The sequence below is a fragment of the Balaenoptera musculus genome, chromosome 15 (genome assembly GCF_009873245.2).
Source record: "Balaenoptera musculus isolate JJ_BM4_2016_0621 chromosome 15, mBalMus1.pri.v3, whole genome shotgun sequence".
NCBI classification, from domain to species: domain Eukaryota; kingdom Metazoa; phylum Chordata; class Mammalia; order Artiodactyla; family Balaenopteridae; genus Balaenoptera; species Balaenoptera musculus.
This window is the reverse complement of record NC_045799.1, coordinates 53,500,343-53,521,332: the sequence shown is the minus strand read 5'-3', so window position 1 is coordinate 53,521,332 and position 20,990 is coordinate 53,500,343. Positions and strand designations below refer to the sequence as shown.

Genomic DNA, 20,990 nt, shown 5'->3' with positions numbered 1-20,990 from the left:
GCTGGGCCAGCTGTCCGCAGCCGCAGACCGAGCCTCCTAGGTGGGCGGGGAGAAGGGAGGCGGGGACGTGGTTACCTGTTCCCTAAGCCGGGGCCCGCGAACCTCCAACCTGGGAGCGGAGGTCTAGTGGTATTAAGGTAAAGTTGTTACTATGTAGGGATCTAGGAACGTTTTTTTATTCAAAGTTCTAAGATAATTTAAAATATAGTGAGATAACAATTTGGATGAAACGCATAAGCATAATGTTGAGAAAAGAGACCAGCCAGAGTGCATACTGACTGGTTCCATTATATAAAATCAAAACTACTCTTTACTGTTAGAAGTTAGAGGGGTGACCTGCCTTGGAGGGTCGGGGAGTGAGTGGGAGGGGGCAGTGGGGAGCTGGCGGTGGTGTCCTGGTCTGTTTCTTGATCTGGGTGCTGGTAAGGAGGGTGTGGTCCATTTGGGAAAATTCATCAAGCAGCAAACATTCATTTTTCAGGATGTATGTTGTACTTGAATAAAACATTTAAAATATAAGGAGAAAGAAAGAGTTCCCTGGAATTCCAGTGGTTAGGACTCTGCACTTTCACTGCTGAGAGCCGGAGTTGAATCCTTGGCGGGGGAACGAAGATCCCATAAGCAGCATAGCACAGCCAAAAAAGAAAAAAAAAAGAAAGGAAAAAATAGAGACAGAGAGAGAGAAGGACAATGAAGGAAATAAAAACCAGAATGATTTTAAGTATCCATAGTAAGAAGGGAAAATTTCCCCACTGACCCTCCTGTCTCACCTCGCAAAGTAACCACACTAAAGAGTTTTGTGTGGATCTATGTGACAGCGCTTTGACTTTGAAAGAGGTCCCCTTGAAGCCACCCCCTCTGCCCTCGCCTTGGGAGCTGCCCCAGAACCTGCACGGTCAGGCACAGAGACCACCTGCCCTCAGCCCCACCTCACCCACCCACATATTAGAAAAATGACACAGCGCCTCCTCCCTCGATGAGAGCCTGGATGGGGCAACACCAGGGACCCTAGAACCCAGCTCAGGACTTGGCATGTATCTCATTTGCTTCTCCCAATAGCCCTGTGACTCCCCTTCTTACAGATGAGGTCATTGAAGGTCACAACATTAGGGAATGTGTGGCAGAGGCAGGGCTTGAAACCTAAGGGTAGAAGAGGGTAAGAAGGACGAGTACATACGTACGGATGGAGGGATGGGCAGACAGACACCATGGGTGGCCTCGTTAACGCCCCAGTTCCCAGGGAGGCCTCTGCCTTCGGTTACATTGCCAGGGGTGTGAAGCTGGAACACATGCCCTGCCCACTCCGGGCACCCTCTGAGGTGGGATGGGGCTGGGATCCAGAGACCTCGGCCTCAGGGGTGCCTTGATCTTGAGCAAGTCACTCTCTATCAGTTGGCTTTCCTGACCTGTAAATTAAGGGAGGGGGACTTCACATCTCAGAGTGCCCCTCTTGTTCTGATGATCTAAGAGGATAAGGACCAGGCGCCATGGTTGTGACAAACCAGAGGTAAACGCCTCGTCCTGGAATATGAAAGCCTGATTGAGGAAGGCGTTGGGATCATTTCTCTAGGGAGATAGAGAAGCAGGATGCATCACAAGCCAGTCCTGCTTGTACTGCTGGCCCACTTGGCCAACGTCACACATGAAATTCAGTCCTCCCAGAGGTCAAGAGGGTACTGTTTCCCTTTCCAGAGACAGGAGGCTGAACCTTGGCAGAATTTCCAAGATTAAGATGTGGACTCGGGGGAGTTCCCTGGTGGTGCAGTGGTTAAGAATCCACCTGCCAATGCAGGGGACACGGGTTTGAGCCCTGGTCCGGGAAGATCCCACATGCCGCGGAGCACCTAAGCCCATGCACCATAACTACTGAGCCTGTGCTCTAGAGCCCGCGAGCCACAAGTACTAAGCCTGTGTGCCACAACTACTGAAGTCCGCGTGCCTAGAGCCCATGCTCCGCAACAAGAGAAGCCACCGCACTGAGAAGCACGGGCACTGCAACAAAGAGTAGCCCCCACTCGCCACAACAAGAGAAAGCCCCGCGCACAGCAACGAAGACCGAACGCAGCCACAAATAAATTTTAAAATAGTGTTGGAATCCCTGAACTACCTCATCCTAGCTGTGAGACAGGGGGTCAAAATAAGTCACTTTCCCCCCAGAACCTCAGATTTTAAGGTACAAAAGGGGATAAGAATAGTACCCACTTGAGAGGTTGTTGTAGGGGTTAACAGAAGTGATGATAGTGACAGGCTTCACCTGGAACAGTCGTTCTCAGTGGCACACCCAAGCCAGCAAAAAACGGTTCTTGAGGAGTAAAGAAAAACTTACTCTTTTTATGTATAAAGCGCAGATATAGATACAGCACACAAACAAATATGCAATATATCTGTAGTATTAAAATTTCACCAGGGGATTTCCCTGGTGGTCCAGTGGTAACGAATCCGCCTTACAATGCAGGGGATGCGGGTTCGATCCCTGGTCAGGGCACTAAGATCCCACATGCCGCGGGGCCACTAAGCCCTCGTGCCACAACTACTGAGCTCGCACGCCTCAACTAGAGCCCGCGTGCTGCAAACTACAGAGCCCACATGCCCTGGAGCCTGCACACCACAACTAGAGAAGAGAAAACCCGCACTCCACAACTAGAGAGAAGCCCAAGCACCACCACAAAGAGCCCGCGTGCAGCAACTAAGACCCGATGCAGCCAAAAATAAATAAATAAATCTTTTTTAAAAAATTTTCAACAGGGGACTTCCCTGGCGGTCCAGTGGTTAAGACTCTGTGCTTCCAATGCAGGAGTCATGGGTTCAATCCCTGGTTGGGGAACTAAGACCCCACATGCTGCGCAGTGCGGCCAAACAAAAATTTCACAGGAGTTCTGAACAAAAACTTGTGCAGGAGGAACCCTCCCACATCGCTGGTGGTTGTGGAAAATGGTGCAGCTGCTGTGGAAAGTAGTCTGGCAGTTCATCGGTGAGTTAAACGTAAGCGTACAGTTACCCCGTGACCCAGCAATTGCACTCCTAGGCGTATACCCTAGAGAACTGAAGACAGGTTTTCAAACAAAAACCCGTAAATGAATGTTTATATCACCGTCACTTACAGTAGCAGAAAGATGGAAACAACTCAAGTGCCCATCAACTGATGAATGGATAACATGTGATCTATCCATACAGTGGAATATTTTTCAGGCATAAAAAAGGAATGAAGCACTGATTCATGCTACAAGATAGATGAACTTTGAAAACGTTATGCTCAGTGAAAGAAGTCAGACACAAAAGGTCACATATTGAATGAGTATTTGTGTGAAATGTCAAGAGTAGGCAAATCCACGGAACCAGAAAGCAGAGCAGTGGTTGCCAGGGGCTGAGGTCACGGGGGATGGGGAGTGATTGCTGATGGATGTGGGGTTTCTTTTTTGGGTGATGAAAATATTTCAGAATTAGACAGTGGTGGTGTTTGCACAACTTTGTGAATATACTTTAAGAGACACTGCCAAAGTGTATACTTTAAAAGGGCATGTGAATTTGTAACAGGGAAGAGCTAAATTGGACTCCATGTTCAATCTGTTTCTTTGACTTTAACCTTTGCTTTTCGTTGCTTTTGTTATTATAATCATACATAATGGCCTGCCTCAGGGAACCCTGCCCCTCTGCCTGAAAGTTCAAGTGCCTCTGTTCAGCTCACAGGGAGGTAATCTGACCCCGCTCACCTGTGGATGGCTTCAAGAAGGAAGAAATTAACACATCCCCTCACCAGGGAATTTTGTAATTATGGCCTTTTTACTTTACTTCCTCATCTCCTCCCCTTCTCTGTACTATAAAAGAAACTGGCATCCAAACCCCATAAGATGGTTTACCAGAGACACTAGTCTGCCATCTTCTCGGTCTGCCAGCTTTCCGAATAAAGTCATACTCCTTCCCAAAACACCTCGTCTCCCCATTCATTGGCCTGTCGTGCGGCGAATGGAGCGAGCTTGGACTCGGTAACAAATTATATCTCAAAAAAGCTATTATTTTTAAATGTTCACAGGGAAATGTCTTACAAGGCTGGAGAAGGGCAAGAATGAAAAATAAAAAGATTGAGAAACCCTGTCCTGGAGCCTGCCCACAAGGAACATCAGATGCACATTTTGGTGGTGGTATTTTTATTCTTACAGATCTATAATCTCTTAACTGAAACCCTGGGGACCAGATATGTTTCTGAATTCAGATTTCTTTAGAAAGGGCATATGGCATGCATACACGTAGTAGTTCCAGTGAGGTTCGGGACAGCACCCAGTACTCCAACAGTGACATTTTGCAGGGAAACAGATGTACTTTCACAGTGAGTGAGCTGCATGAGGGCACTAAGTCCTCACTGTCCTGATACGAGAAGCACACGTGGCTGTGGGTCTCTTGAAATGTACCCAGCCTGAGCTGAAATGTGCCATGAGTGTAATACTCCCCAGATTTCAAAGACTTTGTAGGAGAAAAATGATATTAAAAAAAGAATGCAAAAAATTAATTTTTATTGATTTTTCATGTTGACAGCAAGTTGAAAAGATAATATTTTGGATATTGGGATCTATTTTTTCAAATAAAATAGATTGTTAAAATTCATTTCACCTGCTTCTCTTTGCTTTTTTTTAATGTGGCCACTAGACGATTTTGAAGCACCCACGAAGCTCACCCTTTGCAGCTCATATTCTGTCCCTACTGGACAGGCTCCACTCTAAGAAATCCTCTGTTCAGTTCAGGGGGCAGGTGTGCCCTCAAATGAGTTTATCCCAAACTTATTTTTAAAAAAGGGACTTCCCTGGTGGTCCAGTGGTAAAGAATCCTCCTTGCAATGCAGGGGATGCAGGTTCGATCCCTGGTCAGGGACTAAGATCCCACATGCCGCCGGGCAACTAAGCCTGTGTGCCACAACTACTGAGCTCACGCGCCTCAACTAAAGAGAGAAAACCCGCACGCCACAACTAGGGAGAAGCCCACGCGCCACAACGAAGAGTCCGCATCCTGCATCGAAAGATCCCACATGCCGCAACTTAAGACCCGACGCAGCCAAAAACAATAAATAAAATTAAAAGAAAAAAAGAAAAAAACCTTTGCAATCGCTAGATCAAAGATAGCCTGTGGGCCTGGAGAGTCAGGGGTGAGAAGGAAAGGGTAGGCCCCTCTCTCCAGCCTTCGGCCAGCTGGCTCCACATCCAGGGCTGCCACCCCCAGAGTCAGTCCCCTGCAGCTGCCCTTTGAGAGCTCTCTGCCCAGGCCACCCCCGATCAGCCCTACCCGGCCACTCCTCTGCAGCTCTGCAGGGAAAGGGGGAGGAGGAGGAGGGAGTGTGGAGGTGGGCTGGCCCGGGGCTGAAGCGCTCCCCAGACTCTCGCAGAAGGCCGGCCATGTCCAGCCCAGGGCTCCTGCTCCTCCTGCTCTTGTTGCTGTCACCCCGGCCACTGCAGCCCTCCTTGCTGCCACCGCCGGACACCCCAGAGGGCAAGGCCACCATCACGGGCCTCATCCTCTCTGCGCTGGAGAGAGCCACGTCCTTCCTGAAGAAGAGGCTGCCCGAAATCAACCTGGATGGCGTGGTGGGCTTCCGGGTGCTGGAAGGTGGGTGCGCTTTCGTTGTCCCGGACTGGCCACCGGGAATCCAGTTCTCTGCCTGTCACCTGCCTGCTCTGCACCCCTGGGACCTGCCCACCTTCTGGTCCTCAAATAGTCTGCTTTAACTATAAGGAAAGAGGGGCACAGGGTGGCTTGCTCCTTTTGGGTGTCTGGAGCCCCGCTGTGATCAATTTTTTTAAAAGCAGGAAGGATTCAGAGGCCCCTCAAGAAAAGATTTGGAAATTATTATTTTCCCAGGAGGAAATGATTCATTTGACAGTCCCTTCCTCCTGACATGCGAGGACAAAAGCGGGCAGAGGGAGTGGGCCCTGTGAAGGGGTAGTCACGGGAGGGTGGCAGCCTCAGCTCCCACCACGTCCAGCCAAAGCTGCCTGAAGTCTCCTAGAAAAGGGCCAAGTGTTTGTTCAGCTTTGAGGGATATAAGATCCCCAAGGAGGGGGCTGGAGACAGGCCAAGAAAAACAGGGAACCACCCCACACACACACCACAGGTTGCAGGGAGCCGCTCCCTGACCCAAGTGACAAAGAGCCAGCTTGGTGTCGGCCTGGGGCTCTGGCTGGCCCCACTCCTGTATCACCCCCTCTGCGTTGCCAGGGCTGCTTTCCACCCACCAGGACTCCAGATCCCAGCAGGAGGTGGGGCTCTGGGATGGGTCTGCACCTGCATCTTGGCCTCACTGCCTCGGGGCCTCCTTGTGTCCTCCCCACACCTCTGACCCCCTCTCCCCCAGGCTGCATCCTGGAGACCCTCAAGATCCCAGTCCCCTCCCCTCCAGGCCAGGACCAGGGTGCGGCAAGACAGATGCCATGGTCTCCTTCTTTTAACCCCAGCCCTGTCTTACTCCTCTAGAAATTAATCATAATAAATATGCAGGGCCGATTTCCCCATTAGGTGCACGATACTTTTAGGGACCCATGAAAATGTTTTAATTTCTCTTAAAATAGGAAGAAGGATGTTAACTTTTTTTTTTTTTTTTTTTGGTGATGCCACACGGCTTGCAGGATCTCAGTTCTCTGACCAGGGATTGAACCCAGGCCACAGCAGTGAAAGCTTAGCTACTAGGCTAGGCCACCAGGGAAGTCCCAAAAAGTGAACTTTTAGGTCAAAGAAAATGCTTTAATATATTACATTCCATCTTTATCTGTCTTTATACCATCCCAGTTGTAAAGCAATCTTCAATGTGCTTTTTTAATGGAGGAGGGGGCCAACAAAGGCAAAAGCGTCTCTGGCCTACGAAGCCTCAACAGGGCCCCACAGACACGCCTGGGTGCTGCCTGGGCACCTGCCACATGTAATCACCCAACAACCCAGAGAGGGTGCTCTGTTTTGCTCCTTCTACAGGTGGGGAAATTGAGGCACAGAGAGGTTCAGTGGCCTCCTGACACCTCACAGCTGATAAGAAGGGGGTCTAGGATTCAAATCCACCTGCTGTAACACCCCTTGAGGGCAATGTGGCCATCGTCCTGACTTTTATGTCCCCCCTGGGTGCTGAGCACAGCACTGGTCGTGGAGAAGTGGTTGAATGAACATTCCAGATCGTGGTGACAGGCTCTTAGTAGCAGCCCCATGGGTCTGTGTTTCCTTATGGAGAGGGAGGGGAGGGGCAGTGGCTACCTGGGCTCCGTGCCCTCTGGGGTGCCCGCGACAGTAAAAGCTGATGTTTACTGGGTACCCGCTAAGCACTGGCAGACCTGAGCACACACGTGGGGTGTTCACTGACTTCTCCCCATAACCCTTGACATAAGTCCATTATTATTATCATCCCCTTTTTGCCAAGGAGGGGATAGGCTTTAGAAAATGTCCGAGGTCACACAGCGAGTCAGAGGAGGTAGATTCGAACCCTGCACTGTCTGACTCTGCACTGTTCTTTGAGTCATTCCAGGGCAGCCGCAGCTGGAAGGAGGGAAACAGTGGTCCAAGTGGGCGCCACGTAACAGCCTCAAGCAGGGCCGCACCCTCCTCCCCTCTCCACGGTCGCTGCCCCTTCTCCTTGCAATAACCGATTGCTGCACAACAAATTACGCCAGGATTTAGCTGCTTGAAACCACAACAACAGTTGTTATCACATGGTTTTTATGGGTCAGGAATCCAGGAGCAGCTTAGCTGGGTGGTTCTGACTCAGGTTGCCATCCAGAGGCCAGCAGAGTTGTGGTCATCTGAAGGCTTCACTGGGGCTGGAGGAGCCACCTCGCTCACTCACAGACCTGGAGCAGTGGTGCTGGCTAGTGGCTGGGGGCCTCGGTTCCCCACAACACGGGCCCCTCCCTGGGCTGCTTGAGCATCCTCACAACATGGTGGCCGCTTCACCCAGAGCGAGTGACCCAGGAGAGAGCCAGGTGGAAGCCTCAATGTCTTTTACAACCGAGCCTTGGAAGTCACATGTCACTATTTCCCTAAGTTCTTAGTTTCACAGGTCAGCCCCATTCCAAGTGGGAGGGGGCTGAAGGGGCATGAAAATTAGCTGCCTACCACAGCACTCCTTCTGAGGGTCCTGCCTGCATTCTCAGCCTTCGCAGGAGAGAGAGAAGGGGTTCACATTCCGGAAGGAGTCCAGTAGCAACAAAATACCCATGGATCACCTGGGTCCTCTCCACTTGGTGCTAGACAGGTGGACATTGACCTAAGAGAGCAAAGGATCCCTCCAGCTGCCTCTGTCAGCCATGAGGGGGTTCCAGAATGTAGCAGCAGCTGCCACACATGCAGGAAGAAACAGAAACAAGCCTCAGGACCCAGGATCACCATGAGGCCAGGTTGGGTTCACCTGGTCTCTTTGATGATTCAGCATCCCTCCTAGGTGCCACTGCAGGACCCTCCATCTACAGGTAGAGCCAATGGTCTAGAACAATGCTTCAGAACTAGACTGCCTGGTTCGAGTTCAGAGAGGGAGCCAAGTTGGGGGAGGGTGTCACAGAGCCCATCACCCCACAAGACTAGCTCAGCACCCTCCTTAAACCTCGTCCACCCTCCCCCACACAGTGCCCTACCTAAAGGCAACTGCCCTACATCATCTCACCCTCTCAGCCCTGCACTGATGCTCTCCCTCACATCTCCTCTCTTTCTGGCTACCTCGTGACCTCCTCTTCCAGCCACCACCATCCTCTCCTACCACTGCTAGTCCACAGGGCACCTCTGGGAGAATTAGAAAAATGTGCCACCTTTCTTAAGTCACTTGACTGCCATCTGCTGGAAAATTGTCTTAAAACATGTTACAAAACCCATGATATTAGTGTGTGCTGCCTTTGTGCAGTGTACAACCTGCTCAACTGTACACAGTGGCTCTCCACTCTGCAATCTGGGTCCCTCCCTCATTTTTTTCTCCTGGACTGCAAACCCTAAGTCTCTCTAACTAATAGTAATAGCTAAACTTTATTAAGTGCTTCCTTTGCACTCTGGACAATGTTAAGTCCTCTGTATGCATTAGTTCAGTTAATCCTTATGACCCCCTTCTCCAAGGAGTAAGGACTATCATTATCTTCATTCTACAGATGAAGAAAGTGAAGCAGAGAAAATTAACTGACTTTCTCTGGTCACCCAACAAGAAAGCATTAGAGTCAGGATTTGAACCCTGGCCCCCCTCCAGAAATCAAGCTCTTAGCCACCACTTTCCCTCACTCTGGCCCCACCCCCAGTACCCAGCTGAGCCCCACAGAGGCCTAATTTTCGAAAAGCTCTGGGAATTTTTTCCCCTCAGGAGCTGGAAGAAGCTGAGAGGCTCAGTAAGCATTATAACTGGGGATATTTTTTTCCTGCCCATGTGGCTTGTCCAATGTTGGAATGAATGAACTCTGCTCTCGCCCAGTGCAGCTCAAAGGCGTTCAGGAGAAGTGGGCCTGGGACCCCCAGGTGCAGCCACTCGGCCTGCGTGCAGGGAAGCTGGCAGAAAAGCTGGCTCCTCTTCTCCACAGATCCATCTTCTACCTCAACCTGAGTGACCCGAAGTACCTAAGAGGTAAGAGTATGGGTGGAGTCCTGTTTCTTCAGGAACACAGACAGCTTCTGGGAGTGTCTACTGAAATAACCTAGTGGAGCTCCTTCCGGTGTAAGGGAGGGTCCAGGATGCTCTGTAACCAGCTGCCCTGGGGATGTTCGGTCATCCTTGACTTCAGCTTGAGATGACCTCTCCCATCCACACAGAGCCAGTGGAAAGTAGGGAACGGGTCTCCCTCATTTGTTCAGCTCACGTCCAGGCTTGGGGGCCTCCATCCTAAACCAGAGGAGAGGGAGGTTAGAGATCTAAAAGGTAATCCGGCCCTTTGCATGGCAAACATTAGTATCTTTTTTTTTTTTTTAATTTTCTTCCTTTTTTTTTTGGTTTATTTTTTGGCTGCGTTGGGTCTTCATTGCTGCGCGCGGGCTTTCTCTAGTTGCAGCGAGCGGGAGCTATTCTTCGTTGCGGTGCGCAGGCTTCTCATCATGGTGGCTTCTCTTGTTGCAGAGCACAGGCTCTAGAGGGCACGGGCTTCAGTAGTTGTGGCGTGTGGGCTCAGTAGTTGTGGCTCGCGGGCTCTAGAGCACAGGCTCGGTAGTTGTGAATGTGGGCTTAGTTGCTCCACGGCATATGGGATCTCCCCAGACCAGGGCTCAAACTCATGTCCCCTGTATTGGCAGGTGGATTCTTAACCACTGTACCACCAGGGAAGTCCCCAAACATTAGCATCTTGCTAGCATCTTTCTTGTGCCCTATAATGCAGAGCCTCTGTCTCTTTGTCAGCCTTGAGTCACCCTATCAAGAGTCCCACCCTATAAGCCCTGGCCTGAGTTGTTCCTGGGTGGGGGTGGGTGGGTGGGTATATAAACCAGCTCCTTGTATGGTCCAGCTCTGCCTCCCAGACTCCCAGGTCCCAGGTCCATGGGGGTGAGTGGGGAGATAACTGGCCAGACATCATGACCAGACCCCAGCCCTCCCGAGCTTCGGCCTGTCCCTCTGCGGTCAGCGTCCCCCACCCTCTCCCAGGCCTGGTCCTTAAGACCATCCCAACCCGTATCACCGTGAAGTCTGTTCCATATGAGCTCCACATTCTAACGGAACAAAAGGTGGCAACTAACCCTACTTATATGTCTCAAACTTCCATGGGATGCGATAGATTTAGTCAGAGCCCGTCCCAACACTGTTCCTAGTGATTTTTTAAAATTTTTTTAGAGAAAGAGCTTCCTGAGTGTTTCAAATGCAGTGTCGAACCCTCAGGCCAGGCTTGGAGCCCTGAAGGCACCCGAGTGTGCTCAGGGCTGCCGGGGGAGGGACAGCCCGTTCCTGGGCTCAAAACCACAGGAACCTGGGGGGCAGTTAAGCTTGGCATGGCCCACTGCTCCTGGGTCTCCCCGCAACCCTCTCCTCTCTGCCAGAGTTCCAGCCAGCCATTGAGCCTGGGTTTTGGAAGCTCCCGCACATCTGGACCCGCACCAGGGCCTCCATGGTCTACTCCACGTTTGAGCAGCAGGACTCCTTCTCAGAGGAGCACAGTGACCTGTGCCTGGTGCAGCTGCTGGGAACCGGGTGGGCCCCCTGGACGGGCCCCGCTTCCGGAAAACCCCAAAGTGCTTGCCCTCCGCCAGTCCTCCCATCCCACTCACTCTCCAAATCCCCAGGGGTTTGGGCAAAACCAGGTGCCAGCTCCCCCAAGAGCTGTTCCTTCTCCCACCCTCATCCCTGTGAGTCAGCCCCCCTCTCTCCACCCGAGGCTTCCAGCCCGCTCCAATCACCTACCTCCACGCCCTGCACTCCCCAACTGGCTGGTCTCCCCACACCAGAGGGATCTTTCCAAAAAGCACATGTGAACACCCCACCCCAGTGTGAAGCTTCCTTGTTCTCAGGAAAAGCCCCAACTCCTCTGCCCTTCCAGGTCCCCAGGCCACTCCGGTCCAGGCCCTGGGGCCTCTCTTCAGACTCTCAAAGGCACCAGCTCCCTCCCACTTAAAGCCTTTGCCTGTGCCCGGCAGTCGCCTCTGTGGGGCCTCCTCCCACCCTGCCCCACCCCAGGCCCTGTGCCTAAGTAACTCTGCTCACACTTGAGGACCAGCTCCAGCATCCTTCCTCCAGAACCTTCCCTGACCCCACTGCAGGGGGCTGACCTCCCATGGTGGACCGGTTCTCCTCTCCAGATGCAGTTCACATTTGTTTTATGGTTCTGTAGAACAAATGTGAACTGCATCTGGCTAGGAGAACCAGTCCCAGAAAGCAGGACAGGGCTGTAGGCCCCAGAAAGAAGGACCCAGCCTAGTTTAGCTCACCTGCTGAGCAGTGGGCTTGGAGCAAACCCCCGAGGGGCAGCCCTAGGTGCAGGGACCCATGGAACCCATGAGCAGAAGGGGCAGCAGGTGCCCGAGCTCCCACCCTCTCAGCATCCTTCAGAGAGGTGTTCGGGCCAGGACACAGCTGGGCTTGCAGAGGGGCTATGCTCCAGTGAGGGACCTGCCCTGTCCCTTCCATGGGGCAGGCCAGGCCTGGCACGGGGGGGGGGTGGTCATGCCAGGCCCAGGGATCTGCTGTTCTGGGTCCAGGGATCTGCTGTTTAGGGCAATTCTGGGAAAGATGGTACTTGGGGGTCCCACGGAGAAATGGGAAGTCGCAGCCCCTGGTGGCTCCCCTCACCCAGGATAGCTCCAGCATCACCTCCCCCGTGCCGGGGGGAACAATGTAGCCAATCCAGACACAGGACACCTGTGTTTATCTGGCACAGCTGTGTGCCTGGACCCTACTGGGGGGGTCTAATAACTAGAGGGGGCATCAGGACCAAGAAAGGCTCCGTGCCCTCGGGCTTCATTCAGGACGCTTTTAACAGCTTGGAACCACTTCTCCCACAGGACAAACAGCAGCCAGCCCTGCAGGCTCTCCGATTTCTGCAAGACCCTCATGACCAGGCCCGGCTGCTCTGGTTACTGCCTGTCTCACCAGCTGCTCTTCTTCCTCTCGGCCAGAATGGTGAGTGCCTGGCGTGGGCTCAGCCACAGCCCAAGGAGGAGGAAGAATGACTGAAAGGGGCTCGTGACAGTGTGGTTTCGTATGTTCACAGCTGGAAAATAAGCAGGTTTTAAACCCCTGCTTCAGATCTCAGGAGGCGGAAGTGAGCAGCCTGTCATTTTTAGCCATGAAATCCAACCACAATGGTGGTGGGGGGATGAGATTCTGTTGCACAGAGAACTCTGCATGCTGAACTGGATCATAGGGCATTAGAAAAAGAGAGAGGGAAGCAGCAGAAAGAACTCAATAAACAACAGATGGAAAAAGGTCTTAGAACAAAGTCAGTAGCTAGCTGCTTCCAGAAAACCAAACCAAGACCAAAACAGCCCCACCATCACTTCTCCTGTGCCCAAACACTCTTCCAAGGCCAAGATTTGCTAGATACACATTTTATTTTATTTTATTTTGGCCTCACCGTGGGGCTTGTGGGATCTCAGTTCTCCGACCAGGGAATGAACCCGGGCCATGGCAGTGAAAGCACTGAATCCTAACCACTAGACCACCAGGGAACTCCCGCTAAATACTCATTTTAAACATATATTTATTTATATACAAAGTAGGGCTTGCTATCTCTATTCAAAAATGTTACTCAGGGCTTCCCTGGTGGCGCAGTGGTTGAGAATCTGCCTGCCAATGCAGGGGACACGGGTTCGAGCCCTGGTCTGGGAAGATCCCACATGCCGCGGAGCAATTAAGCCCGTGAGCCACAACTACTGAGCCTGCGCGTCTGGAGCCTGTGCTCCGCAACAAGAGAGGCCGGGATAGTGAGAGGCCCGCGCACCGCGATGAAGAGCGGCCCCCACTTGCCACAACTAGAGAAAGCCCTCGCACAGAAACGAAGACCCAACACAGCCAAAAATAAATAAATCAATAAATAAAGGAGTTCCTTTAAAAAAAAAAAAAGTTACTCAATGTCCAGAAATTCTTAGCCAAGAAAGGACTTGCTGATTTTGTCTAATAGATTTTTTTATTATTTATTTGTAAGCTGTCACAGCCCAGTGTTTTTGTAAATACAATAAAAGCCAAGTTACAAGGAAAGTTATTGTTATTACTAGATTCAGCAGATAGAAAGTTGCTCTGACATATTGCTATAGAAGTTTCCAAAGCCTGTTCTCATCCCCTGTCCTCTCCGTGCAACCGCTCCGCGGCCCAGGCTTTGAGCAGCGCTGTAGCTGCCCGCTTGCGGGGTTAGGCTGGAATCAGAATGCGGTGACAGAGCGCTTTAGAGCGCCCCCTGGTGTCTGGCGTCGTGTCAGGCACTTCCAGGTTATGGTACCGCACCCCCCCCCCCCCCCCCCCCCGCCACCGACATGAGCGCCCCTCGGGTGCAGCTCCCATCGGCATCGCCCTTTCCCCATGGAAAGCCTTGAGGCTCACAAAGGTTAACTTAGTGGGTGGAAGTCGCACAGCTCCTAAGCTGCAGAGCCGGGGCTCGAACTCAGCTCTCTCTGTCCCCCAGTGACTAAGCCCCACCAGGCTGGGAGTGTGGATAGGGAAGAAATTTTGGGAAAAGGGAAAAGAGCTGCCCCAAAGGCAGCCACTTAAAAAACCGTTTCCGAACAGCAGGTCTTTTCCTGTAACAGCGCGCATGTGTCGCTCAGACCACCAACTTCCTTGTCTCTTTGGTGTTTGTTCCCCCAGAGGGGATGCACGAAGGGGCTGTTCCGCCAGAGCCAGCGCTACATGAACCTCTTCTGTGCCAACATGATGGACCTGAACCGGAGAGCTGAGGCCATCGGATATGCCTACCCCACCCGGGACCTCTTCATGGAAAACAGTGGGCCCCCGCATTCTGCTCTAGGAACAAAGCAGCGGGGTGTCCCTGATTCCAGGCACACACACAAACACACACACACTAGGGCTGCCAGGTTTAGCAAATGAAAATATAAGAGGCCCAGGCAAATTTGAACTTCAGATAAACAACAAATACATTTTTAGTATAAGTGTATCCCAAACATTGCATGGGCTATACTTAATTTTTTTCTTAATTTTTTGGCCACACCGTGTGGCACGCTGGATCTTAGTTCCCCAACCAGGGATCGAACCTGCGTCCCCTGCAGTGGAAGAGTGGAAGCACTTAGTCTTAACCACTGGACCACCAGAGAAGTCCTACTTAACAATTTTTAATTTGTCATTTATTGGAAATAAATTTAAGTGGGCATCCTGTATTTTATCTGTCACTGTTTTGACTGCTTCCTGCCCCAAAGATCTGACCCAGTGACGGAGCTCTGGACAGACTGACCAAGGCAGGACCCAGGTTTGGGGGCCCCTGCTTACTAAGGCAGACCCTCAGGGCTGCCTCCTTGCAGCCACTGTGTTGAGTGCCCACTTCCTGGTGCCGCCTCTCTCTAGCAGGTGGCACCATGGTGGCCTTGGGGAGGGGGAAGAGGTGGGCCTGGGGGGTAGGCCTGAAGAGTGTCCCCTGTCTTTGCTTCCAGTCATGTTCTGTGGGATCGGTGGCTTCTCCGACTTCTACAAACTCCGGTGGCTGGAGGCCATTCTCAGCTGGCAGAAGCCGCAGGAAGGATGCTTTGGGAAGCCAGGTGAGCTGTACTTCCTCCCTGGCTGGGAGCAGGGGTCGGGGTGGGGGCGCTGGGCTTCTATGCCAGTTGGGGAAAGGATGCACTGGTGTTGGGGGGGTGCAGAGAAAGATGTGCAACATGCATGTCCATGCACACACATGCACGCGCGCACACACACACACACGTGGAAATAGGCTCGGAGTTTTGGAAGCCAAAACTTTGCAGGATGAGAGGCGGTCTTGTTGGAAGATATTGGACCCCTGCACCTGTGTTAACAAATTCATTTCTTCATCAAGTATTCCCTGAGCACCTACTATATGCCAGACACAGTTCTAGGCTCTGGAGAAACTAGGCAGGGAAAAGAGGAAAGAGGAAAAGAGACAGAAACCACCTAAACAAACCAGTAAGTGAAATGCGAGTTCTGATAATGGTTGTGAAGGATACATCAGGCTGAGAGAGAAAAGAACACTGGAGAAGCTTCTTTAGGCAGAATAGTCAGGGGAGATGTCTGAGAGGTGGTGACATAGAAGCAGGGGTGGAGGGAACTATATTCAATATCCTATGATAAACCATAATGGAAAAGAATATGAAAAAGAATATGTATATGTATAACTAAGTCACTTTGCTGTACAGCAGAAATTAAACACAACATTGTAAACTGTACTTCAATAAAATTTTTTTAAAAAGAAGAATCTGGGACTTCCCCACCGGTCCAGTGGTTAAGACTCCATGCTTCCACTTCAGGGGACACGGGTTCAGGGTTTGATCCCTGGTCAGGGAACTAAGATTCCTACATGCCGTGAGTCGTGGCCAAAAATTTTAAAAAATAAAGAATAAAAAGAAGAAATAGAGAAAAAAAAAGAAGAAGCAGAGGGTGGAAAGGCAGAGGATGCAGCCCCTTTCCAGCCATGTGACACCAGACAGCTGGTCCTCTTTGGAGTAAGTCACTTCACCTCTCTGAGCCTCAATTTTCCTGTCTATAAATAAATGAGCAAAATAATCTCCACCTTCCTGAGCTGTGAGGAGTAGACATAATACAGATGAAACCACCTAGCTTTTGCCAGGTACAGACAAGGCTCCCAGTAAATGCTGGCTTCCCAAATGAGAAGCTTAGGATGCTCAAAGACCAAAGCTTTTGAAATAAGATAGTCTGTTTTAAAACAGAGGCATTTATAAAATGAAGATTCTCAGGCCTCCAGACCTATAGATTCAGCAGGTGGAGGGGCTGTGGACCCCCATTTTCAATGAGCTCCTCTGGCCATTCTGATATGGGTGATTGGGGTACCACAATTTGGGAAACATCAGTAGATGCAGACTGAGGTGGTGTGGAAGTATATCTACCCAGGGGCACGAGGAAACTTCCGGAAGAGCCTCCACATTCAAGAGAAGACTTGAGTTGCTTGAGGTGTTGTGAAGAGTAGGGGGCTTAGCCAGTAATATTTAAAAATCCATCTTGAGAAGTTCACCTTTCATTCTTCTCTCAGCTGCTGAAGATGAAGAATTACCCAAAGCCATTCAGTACCAACAGCATCTTTTGAGAAGAGTGAAGAGGCGAGAAAAACAATTTACAGGTAATGAAAATAACCAAGACATGAAACCAAAACCTAGAAAGGATACACACGGCTTGCACTCAAGGAAAACAGGCTCCTAGCATCACCCAGGAGCCAGAGTGGAGGGCCTTTGTGTTTGGGAGCTAGAGGGAAGGGTAGGAGTCTCTGATGCCCTCCTCTTTGAAAGTGGGGAGTCCAGAGATGCTGTCTCCAGTGAAGGGAACATAAAAGAGAAGTTTTGGTGTATTACACACTGAAAGTCACAGACATAACCCCTCTCAGTCAAAGTCTAGTCAGGAAAACAGAACCTGCATCAGGAACTTCAGCAGAGGGAATTGAATATAGGGAACTCAGAGGTGCTGCAAGAGCTGAAAACAGAAAAGGTGAGAAAACACAGACATTAACCACTGCAGGAAGCCCCCATCCTCCCTGGAGGCAGAGCTGGAAGGACCGTGAGAGGAGATGGGGTGAGTGGAGCCTGCAGAGGCTGGATGCAGAGGAGACAGAGAGGGGCAAGGGGAGAAATACCCTGGCTTCTCCCCTCACCCCACCTGTGCCTGCCTGTGGTGAGCAAGGCAGTCTGGGAAATGTAGTTTGGAGGGGTTGGTGCACTGGGGTTTGGAGCAAAGAAGGGCAGAGGGGGGATCGTTGAGCCAGGGGACAAGTGACGAACACAGTTCTGGTGGCCGCACGTCCCCAGGCTGGCCGAGGGAACATCTGAAAAGTACTCCCAATGGAACGGTGGCCATCCCCCCCCCCAGCACTCACAGCAGGGCCTCTGCCTCCCCAGATGGCTGCTCTTCCCACAACACGGCCATGGCTGTCGCGGCCCTGGGTGGCTTCATCTCCGTCCTGGCGGAACTCCCGCCAGCAGATGGAGAGCTGCGGCCGCCCACACCGACACCACCCAGCAGCCACTGACAAGGATGGTTCCACGCCTGCCACCCGCCAGGAAGGTGAAACGCATGCCTTTCATCATTCCTTCCTTAGTCCTGGGGCCTGGGTCTCACCCTGAGAAGGAGGCAGCCGAAGCAAAGCAATCCAGTGTCATCCCCTCGGGGAGCAGGGCTGGGGAGGTGGGGCTGGAATGGACCCAGGCGCGGAGCAGATGAATAAATTTAGAGTGCAGTTGAGTGGGGAGTTGGGTCTTGTTCCTCAGCCTTTCAGACAACTTCACTTGGGATAATTATAGCACCCATCCCAATACTACCTCCACAGCTGTGACAGTTATGTCTGTAGAGTACTGAGAACGGTACCTGTAAGGTAGTAGGTGCCAGGTAAATGTTACCTGCTCCTGCACAGTGATGATGTCGCATTCCGTGGGAGCTTGTCCCGAGGCAGTGGCCGGGGGTTGGGGGGAAGCTGGCTCATCAACGTTTCTCTCATTCCCAGCTTGCTTCTCTTCCCTCCTGTTCTGCTTCAGTGTGAGTATATCTAAATGTGTCAGGTGGAGCCCTGACACTAATCTCATCTGGGAAAAGACCTGGAAACTAATTATAGGTCCAGGTGTGTCTATGGTGCTGATTTCAGGCTACGTGCACATGGGCATTAAAAAAAAAAAGCTAAAAACCCAGTCTTCGGACTGGAAGGCTCTTAGTGGCTGATGGTCGTATTTATGTGACAATTTAAACATATTTGAGAATCTAAATTAAAATACCCTTTGCTCTTTCTTTGCCCAACTGAATAATCCAGTGGGAGGAATAGTTCTAAATCTGTCCTTTGGGAGTTGGTCTCCTCTATCTATTCCTCTTTGCTGCTGCCCCCGGATGCCTTCCCGAAAGTGCTCTTAAACTGTCAGGCCCACAGGAACATTCCTGGATTTTGTTGGCAAGTGTGACTTGCTTTTGAGATTGTAGTTTTCTTGGGAAACCAGGAGCCAGAATTTAATACCCACTTGGCACTTTGTATTCTTCGGGAATTTCTTCCACATTACCTCTCAAACAAAATTTACCAAGAGAGGCACAGAATCAGATTGGGTTGGGCCGGGTAGGCCGGGGCGGGGGGCGTTGGCGGGGGGTAATATAAGATTAATATGAATCTGTGATGGATTAGTTGATGGAGCCTGACACGGATTCACTTTTGGAAGGCTTGAGTTACCAAACCAGGACGGAATGATCTAGGAGACACCTGAGTTTACAAGTCACTTTCAAGGAAAGGGAATCCTAATCCAAACGGGGAAGAAAAATTTACAGGGCGAACCCCACCTGAATCACTTCTTTGGATTTCTGTTGCCGCGGGCACTGGAGAGAGGTGAAAACAGGGGATGAGTCTTTTCACCTCAGCTTCTACTGAAGATGGATCCTGTGAGCATTTACCATGGTGTGGAGGGGGGGCTTCATTTCCCTTGTTCTGTCACTGCTCACGACCTCCCTAGAAGAGTTTCTCAACCTGTCACTGCTCACGACCTCCCTAGAAGAGTTTCTCAACCTGTCACTGCTCACGACCTCCCTAGAAGAGTTTCTCAACCTGTCACTGCTCACGACCTCCCTAGAAGAGTTTCTCAACCTGTCACTGCTCACGACCTCCCTAGAAGAGTTTCTCAACCTGTGGCCTGTGGCTGCCTGCATCAGAACCACCTGAGGTCTCCTGTTAAACACACAGGCTGGATTCTCATCCAGCCACCAGGAGGAAAGGGATGTGACAGCGAGAGCTAGATCAGCTTGAAGTCACCATGTCCCATTCTCTGTCCCTGGGTTCTCTGTCCCTCAGCGACTGTGCCTCTGCTCTCCTCCCACACCAGTGGTCAGGGAGACTGGACCCGGCAACATTTCACCAAGACACTCTGTGTTTCCCGGGTCTTCACTGTTCCCTTTCTTCCATCTGGATTACCCATCCTGACCCCATCCCCCAGTTCAGTTAAGATTTTATTTGTCCTGTAAAATTCACCTAGAACGCCACTTGTCCCATGAAGTCTTCTCCCATTCTCCCACCTGCCTCCCTCTTTTTTACACGGCTCTTTGGGCACCTTATTCTGACACTTGTGTACTTGTGGATTCTATCATCGGATGCTAAACCACCTTAGGGCATGGGCGATATGGTGCTCTCTTTGTGTGCCCAGCTCCTACTGTACTGCCTGGAGCAGAGAAGTGTTTAATAGGTGTTCGCAGAATTAAATAGGAAAAAAGAAAAGAAAAACCGGGCTCTTTAGGATGTGTGTCCAAGTCTTAGCTGGTGGAAGAGGGCTTGGGCTTTGAGCATTGTTGAGCCTGGTCTGGCAAGTCCACGCAGGATGAGGGCCCCTAAGGTCACCCCCACACATGGAGCGTATGACAGAACCTCCTGCCTCTGGAAACCTCAAAGCCAGGTTCTAGCATATTGTAAATACCCTCATAGCACTTTACATAAGAGATACAGAACACAGTGCAGACAGAAGAAATTGATCTTGGTTTATAATTCCTAAAAGGGTTTTATAAGAGCAAGTTTGGTTTCCCAGACTCCAAAATAAACATGCATCCCTGCCCCCCACCCCCCAGAAAGAAGTTCCTCCTGGGCAGGAGAGCAGAGGGGCTAAGGGCTCATGCTTCAGAGCCAGCTGCCTCCTCTGCTAACAGCTGTGTGACCTTGGGCCAGTAGCTTGCCCTCTCTGTGCCCCCATTTCCTTTTCTGTATAATGGATAGCATAATGATACCCACCTTCTAGGATTCATGAAGGGATTTGATAAAATGGTGCAGGTTAAGCCCCTTGCACACTGCCTGAGGCTTAGATGAGCTGGGGGACTCTTAGCTGTGAGTTTCCTTAGAAAACCCAACATCCACACCACCTCTGGGGTGTTATCAGTCGCCTATTATTTACGAGCAAACAATGTCATTCCCAGACAAATATTCCACCATAACATCCACACCACCTCTGGGGTGTTATCAGTCGCCTATTATTTACGAGCAAACAATGTCATTCCCAGACAAATACTCCACCCATTCATTCAATAAATATTGATTAAGAACATACTGTGTGCCAAGCTGTGCTCTGGGCATGGAAAATACAGCTGAAAATACAAACAAGGACCCTGTTCCCATCCATTTATTCAAGAAATATCCGTGAAACACCTCCAGTGCACCAGGCACTGTGCAAAGTGCTGGGAAAAGCAGTGAAAAGCAGAGGTGGTCTCTGCCCTCATAGAGATGACAGTCAGGTGAGGAGACAAGCATAGGAAACAATCGTAATCAAGCAGATTGAGTTTATAGTAGGCAAAGACTGGGTACACTGCTTAAACTTTCTTCTTTCCCTCGATTGATTAACGTATACCAATGCATAAACGTTGTTCGTGTTCTTAGTGGGGGAAACTTATTTCCTATATTCCACGCCCTGCCGGGGCTCAGAGCTCCCAGCCAGAGAGCCTGCTAAAATGTATGAAC

The 20,990-nt window shown here is 50.9% G+C and overlaps 1 protein-coding gene across 1 annotated transcript; it reads left to right on the top strand.

The window, feature by feature from the left end:
* Window positions 1-5,381: 5,381 nt before the first annotated feature.
* On the top strand, window positions 5,382-17,693 carry C15H16orf89 (chromosome 15 C16orf89 homolog). The gene is made up of 8 exons (XM_036827072.1): window positions 5,382-5,592; window positions 9,407-9,556; window positions 10,951-11,101; window positions 12,409-12,526; window positions 14,207-14,342; window positions 15,004-15,108; window positions 16,572-16,658; window positions 17,428-17,693. The coding sequence occupies exons 1-8, from the start codon at window positions 5,382-5,384 to the stop codon at window positions 17,556-17,558; spliced, it is 1,089 nt and encodes a 362-aa protein (XP_036682967.1). The 3' UTR covers window positions 17,559-17,693.
* The last annotated feature ends 3,297 nt before the right edge of the window (window positions 17,694-20,990 follow it).

Coding starts and splice junctions, on each gene's coding strand:
- C15H16orf89 (XM_036827072.1), top strand. CDS start 5,382: ATGTCCAGCCCAGGGCTCCTGCTCCTCCTGCTCTTGTTGCTGTCACCC. Junction 11,102..12,408: donor GTGCAGCTGCTGGGAACCGG/GTGGGCCCCCTG, acceptor CTTCTCCCACAG/GACAAACAGCAGCCAGCCCT. Junction 14,343..15,003: donor GGACCTCTTCATGGAAAACA/GTGGGCCCCCGC, acceptor CTTTGCTTCCAG/TCATGTTCTGTGGGATCGGT.